Source organism: Lemur catta, chromosome 6 (genome assembly GCF_020740605.2).
Source record: "Lemur catta isolate mLemCat1 chromosome 6, mLemCat1.pri, whole genome shotgun sequence".
Taxonomy (NCBI): domain Eukaryota; kingdom Metazoa; phylum Chordata; class Mammalia; order Primates; family Lemuridae; genus Lemur; species Lemur catta.
In genome coordinates, this window is record NC_059133.1 from 79,982,912 (window position 1) to 79,989,628 (window position 6,717).

At 35.3% G+C, this 6,717-nt stretch overlaps 1 protein-coding gene across 8 annotated transcripts in view; it reads left to right on the forward strand.

Annotated features, from left to right (window-relative positions):
* Positions 1 to 6,240, forward strand: part of C2CD5 (C2 calcium dependent domain containing 5) — an 89,673-nt gene extending 83,433 nt beyond the window's left edge. For all 8 annotated transcript variants that reach the window (XM_045554204.1, XM_045554205.1, XM_045554207.1 and 5 more), the window contains 2 exons: positions 338 to 484; positions 4,938 to 6,240. In XM_045554204.1, coding sequence (XP_045410160.1) covers positions 338 to 484; positions 4,938 to 5,069 — 279 coding nt within the window. In that variant the 3' untranslated portion in view covers positions 5,070 to 6,240. The remainder of the gene's footprint in view (positions 1 to 337; positions 485 to 4,937) is intronic.
* Positions 6,241 to 6,717: the final 477 nt, after the last annotated feature.

Genomic DNA, 6,717 nt, shown 5'->3' on the forward strand with positions numbered 1-6,717 from the left:
CAGTACTGGTCCGTGGCCTGTTAGGAACCGGGCCGAATAGCAGGAGGTGAGTGGCGGCTGCTCCCCATGGCTCGCCATCCCCCCTACCCTCCATCCCCTAGTCTGTGGAAAAACTGTCTTCCATGAAACCAGTCCCTGGTGCCAAAAAGGTTGGGGACCACTTCAGTAAAGCTTTGCTTGTTCATTCATGCAATAAATCCACATTATGAAGGAAATATAAACTATCATCATTATATTAAAATAATATAGGATGTTTTAATATATATTCTTTGACATTCTGTATACATTCCGATCTACATAAATATATAGTACAATTTTCTTGTTCGTTATTATTTAGGAAGGAGGAGTCAGTGGTTTTCTCCATGCTTTTATTGCTGAAGTGTTTGCAATGGTGAGAGCTCATGTTGCTGCATTAGGAGGGAATGCTGTTGTCTCCTACATAATGAAGCAGTGTGTCTTCATGGAGAATCCAAATAAAAACCAGGTGAGATGCAGTTAAAAATCTCTGACTGGGGGGAACCTGAGAATTTCTTCCATGGTCTCCTACCCCTAACCCCCTCCAGAAGAGAATTTCTCTTCAGGGCTCTTTGATTCTAGATGCGTAAAACATATTTTAATGAATTTATTAATAACCGTGGTCATATATAGCTCAGATGCCATTTTCACACCACAGGTAGGACTACTGTTATTCTTAACCACTTTTGGGATTTCTTCTCCTGAGTTACTATTTCCACCATCTTTTTGGTGGGTGTTTGGAATACATGATGGCTAACTGAGGAGAGCTAACGACATCCTTTAGTTTGGACTGTGATGCTGTCCATTTAACTGCCTTTCTGCTGGAGAGTGTATCTGATGGGACCACACTGCTGGTTTGTTTCTAATAAGCAATATAATTCTCTTAATGGGGATAAAAGAGATATTGTTAGGTTAAATTTTAGAATAAATTTCTTTTATCAGTTTTTTTTTTTGTAATGTATTTTTTATTTTTTTATTTTTTTTTGAGACAGAGTCTCACTCTGTTGCCCGGGCTAGAGTGCCGTGGCGTCAGCCTAGCTCACAGCAACCTCAAACTCCTGGGCTCAAGCGATCTTCCTGCCTCAGCCTCCCGGGTAGCTGGGACTACAGGCATGCGCCACCATGCCTAGCTATTTTTTTGTATTTTTAGTTGTTTGACTGATTTCTTTCTATTTACAGTAGAGGCAGGGTCTCGCTATTGCTCAGGCTGGGGTCTCGAACTCCTGAGCTCAAGCAATCCTCCCATCTCAGCCTCCCAGAGGGCTAGGACTACAGGCGTGAGCCACCATGCCCGGCCTGTCAGTTTTGAATTAAGACAATAGCTCACTTAAAATTGTTAAAGATTTCCTTAAAAAATTAAACAACTACGTTAATAATAGGAGATATCATAAAGGCAGTACTTTCCAACTTGCTCCTGTTGGCACAAATCAAAAATCTTATTGTTTGTATGGCATGCTGTGGGAAGTGGAAGAAGCTGCTTGAGGCTGGTGGCAATTGACCGCAGGTTTCAGGCCCAAGGGGCTGCCCTGGGTTGGGGGGGGGTGTGGATTGGGATCACTGTCTTGGTGTACACAGAGTTTAGGAAGCTCTAATATAGGTTGGTAATTCATCATTCGAATAGGAGTAAGAATGAATAGATGTGTGTATGTATATATTTTGCTCCCAGCTTTATATCAGATAATTGTAACTGAAGATAGATCATTTAAGTTCTTAGTACTCTGGTTTTGTCATTGATAAAATTATCTTACAGTAAAAGTGAGATATTATCAAAAAAATGTAAGCAATTTGAAAAGACATTATGGAAATTCAAAACGGTTTTAGCATTATTTATTTATTTTTAAGAGTTGGGGTCTTGCTGTGTTCCCCAGACTGGACTCCAACTCCTGGGCTCAGGTGATTCTCCTGCCTCAGCCTCCTAAGTAGCTGGGCCTATTGGCACGTGCCACCACATCTGGCTAGTTTTAGCTTTATTTTGGAATCATTAGGTTTAATAAATTTCATCAGAAAGATACTTCATTTACTAAATCCTTTTCAGCTTTTTTTGATAGACATTTTTGTTACTCAGAGTATATTGTACTTCATTAATAGATGTTGAAGAAGAATAGTGATAAAAGTACAGGATAACTTTCTGATAAATTTTAGCAATGACTAAGACAACTTAGAGGGGTAAGGGAACCTGTGAAAGGAATTTTTGATAGATAGTTGGGGCATATCTAGAGCTTAGTGAGATTTCTAGACTGAAGTTCTGGATTTGGGATCTGCTTATTGATATGATTTGGAGCCAAGGAGATTGTGTAGAGTGGTTTAAAAAGGGACATGGAGAAGAAAAGAGCCAGAAAGGAATAGAGAGGTAGGAAAACCAGGAGAGGCTGAGAACTACCTCAATAGAGGTCATTTGAAAATGGATTTAGAATGGAAACCAGATAAAGCACATCCTAATCAGGATTATTTGCTGTAAACAATTTGATATAATCTGGTGACAAAGCATCTGTTAGATTTTTAAGTTAACTTTGTTCAACTGGACACATCTGTGTAATAATTTTATTTAATATAATAGGATTTTTCCAGTCCTATTTAAGTTTCTTTTTTGTTTCATTATTTTGTATTTGAGATTGAAATTTGTATTTTGGGTTTTTTTTCCCCTTGTATTAGAGTTATATGATTTGTTCACTAATTAACTTAATTAACACCTTCACAAGTGCCTCAAAATCAACTTATTGAAAACAGAACTTACCTCTGTGCCTCAGTTTCCTCACCTGTAGCATTGGGATAAAAATTGGGGAAATCATGGGTTAATATATGTAATGTGCTTAGTGTCTAGTGGATAGTAAATACTGTAAAAGTTGTTACTATCTTTTAAATGTTTAAAAGTCTTTAATGACTTCTTACAGGATAAAACTTAATGTCATACAAGGTGTTCCACACTTTCAGGTGGAAGGTCAACCTACCTTTTCAGACTTACCTCTTGCCTCCCACCTATCCTAACATACACATACCCTGTACTCTGAGTATATTGCATTGTTTAGTTTTCCTCATGAATTGTGCTTTTTTTCATTTCTAGCACTTTGTAATGTGTGGATACTAACTCCATTTTGTAGGAGAAAAAACTGAGGCTCAGAGACCTTAAGTGCTTGGTACGGGGGTATAAACAGAAAAGCTACAATACACCCTAGATTTCTTTGATTCCAAATGCTGTGGGCCTTTCTACCACCAGCCCCCTCCCTCTATGCCCAATTAATAACTGTCAATTACTGATCACCACTTATGGGCACACATATCAGGTGCCATGCTTTATGTCGTTTAGCTTTTTTCCACATTTATTTGAGATCTGCATATACACAAAAAATGTATAGAGAATTGCTTAATAAACACTATTACCCCTAACACTCAGCCTAAGAAATAAAATATTAGAGATACGGTTGAAGCCTCTTTGGACCTGCTTTCTCTTCCCAGAGTGAACCATCCTGATTTTGTTATCATTCCTATATCTGCCTTTATATTTTACAAAATATGTAAGTCAGTAATTATAGTCTTATTTTGTATTTAAAATGTTTTTAATGTATTTTTTGAATAGGTAGTACATGATTCAAAATTCAAAAAGAGTATAAATGGAAACATCTGTCCCCCCTGTATTCCAGCCAATCAGTTTTCTTCCCCACATGCAACCAAAATTATTAGGGTTTTTTTAATGTAACTTCTAGAAATGTAACACTCCAAAGTGTATAAAAGAGATTTTTAGATACATACAAGCAAATACATATATATATATATATATATATATATATATATATATATATATATATTCTTTTATCTCTCTTTTCAGTATAAATGATAGCATTACTATACACACTGTTCCTTAGCTTAGCTTGCTCTTTTACTTAATTTTTCTTGGCAGTTGTTTCATTTCAGGGCATTAAGATTATCCTCATTGTTACAATCATGTAACACTCCATGATGTGGATCAACCAGAATTTCTTGAACTAATGCCCTACTGATGAACATTGAGGTTGTTTCTAATGAATGTTTGTGCTACAAATACAGTGTGAGACATAGGTGATTAGCACAAGTGTGAGTACATCACAGGGAAAATTCCTTAAAACAGAATTGCTAGGTCAAAGCAGTACCTTTGTAATTTTCATAGATATTGCCAAAGTTCCCTCCATTGAGATTAGTTTGCACATTTTTAAACTTTATATAATTATATAAATGGTTTCATATTGTGTATATCTTTTTGCAAATTGTTTCTGTTAATTTATCATGGCATTTATGAGATTTATCCATGTTGACAGAGCTTTAGATCATTTATTTTTATTTCTGTATAGTATTGCAGGCATGAATATTCCACAATTTATTTTCATTTCCCTTTTGATGGGCATTTAGGTTGTTTCCAGTATTTTGCTGTTATAAGCATGCTGCAGTGAAAAGTCGCTTGTTAATCTTTGTTGTGTACATGTCCAAGATTTCTCTAGGGAATATATATTAAATATGGAATTGGTGGATCAGAGAGTGTGTTCTTTTCCTGCTTTAAGAGATATTTCCAAATTGTTTTCTAAAGTGGCTGCACCCGCAGCAGTGTTAAGTGTGTTGCCCTAGTCCCATGTCTTTGCCAACACTTGCTAATATCCAACTTTTACATCTTTCCCCCAGTATATATGAAATGGTCTCCCATTGTCATTTTAATTTGTATATGTGATAAATAGCGGGCTCAAATATTTTTTCATATGTTCCTGGGCTTTTTTAGTTTCCTCTCCTGTGAACTGCCCTCTTACCCTTTTCTCATTTTTTTGTTGGGTTGTTTGTCTTTATCTTAATGATTTATAAGCCTGTGTTTTTGGGGCTATGCAGCACTGCCCCTTGTGTAAAGAAGAGCATGAGCATGTTGTTGAATGTAACTGAGCCTGTGTCATTTGTTGTTCTTATAGGCACAGTGTCTTATAAATGTAAGTGGTGACGCAGTGGTTTTTGTTCGCGAATCTGATTTAGAAGTGGTACCAGCCCAGCAACCTTCTGCCAACTGCCAGCCGTCATGTACTGAAGGAGAAGTTACAACCTGAAGACAATTAGAAAGAAAGAGCTCAACCAACCAAATGAAAATCATCTGTCTCCATTGTTTTGTCGTTAATTACCTTTGTAGACTTAACATTGAACTTAATTTAAGATAATTAAGAAAACTGAGTAGATTTGATTTGTCTGGAGTCTCTTGGAGGCATGAGAATTTTCTAATCTTGATGTTTGACACTTTGTTTGCCTACTCTAGAGAGACAGGCCCTTGGAATATTCACCATTCAGTAAGTTAAGATAAATTTCTAAGAGAACTGTAGCAAAGATGGAAGCTATTTGTAATTTATATTGATTTTAATAAAATCATAATTTAAAAGATGAAATGGGAAGATTATCTAGAATCTGGGATAGCTGCCCTAGTTTAATTTAGAAAAACTAAACAAGAAGCCCACAAATTGTTAATTAGTAAGCAACCTGATTTGAGATATGTATGGGGAAAATGGAGAAATGTTTTTAGAAAATTAGTGTATGGGTTTCTTAGTGTGTGTTATTTTGATGGGGAATTCAGTAACAACTGAAAGGGAAAAATGCTTCAGCCATCATATGAAAAGAAGTTAAAATTCTGCAACTTGTATCCATAATACATGCTAGCTATGAAAAGAGGTGATTTATCATAGCCAGTGTCCTTTCATTGAAAGTTTTCATATCTCTAAGGAAGAAAAAAATACAATTTTACAACTGGCCACATTTGAGTTAGTATTTAATTTGTCTAGAAAAGGCTTGGCTTCAACTGGAAGAAAATGTCTGAATTTTGTTGAAGTAGTAAAAACACAGTTGATCTAGTAGGAACATACAATTATTTTTTAATAAAATTATACTCCTACCAAATAAACAATTTTAATGATATCTTAGGGGTTTTTGATGGTGAGTTCGACTATTTGGCATAGAATTTGAAGATGTAACTTGAATGTAAATATGCTGCAAAATGTTGAATGTATACATGGAAATACTTTTTCTGTCAATGCCAAATGCCCATTGTAAATGAACCTTAAAATATTACATTCCTCCTTTGCACAATAAAATTTCTTTATAAAAGTCATGATTTTGTTCTTCCAGGACAACAAACTGCCCTCAAGATTAAGAGTCATTTCCTTGTTATCACAGGTGTCAATATTTTTCTGTATTTTGTTTATAATTTTATTTTTTAAATAAAAAGTTTATAAAGATAACCTGGAATACTCCTAAATCTTTTTTTGCCTCCGTGATGTAGTACTGTCAGTTTTCTGAATCACTTTCTGTCTGATCATCTCCATTCCTTCAGTCAACAAATATCTGTGGAACACCTACTATATATGCAAGGGCCTGGTCTTCATTTTGGAGATATATGTGTGTGTTTGAATTTGTGGCACATTCATTGTTTAGGAGTAGGTAGGTATTCATTCAACAACTATTTATTGAATGGCTGATTGCAGGGCACAGTTTTAGGCAGTGAACAAAGCCCACATAAATTCTTGTTCTCATAGAGCTTATAGTCAGTGGCTACACAAAAAAATTTGTTTAAATTGTATTAATGTAGCATGTAGTATTTTAACAATTAAAACTAATATTTATCAAATGCTTACTCTGTGCAGCAAGTCTAATAAATATATTTTTGTATTAACTCTTTTAATTCTTATTGAAGCCTTATTGTTAAGCACCTTT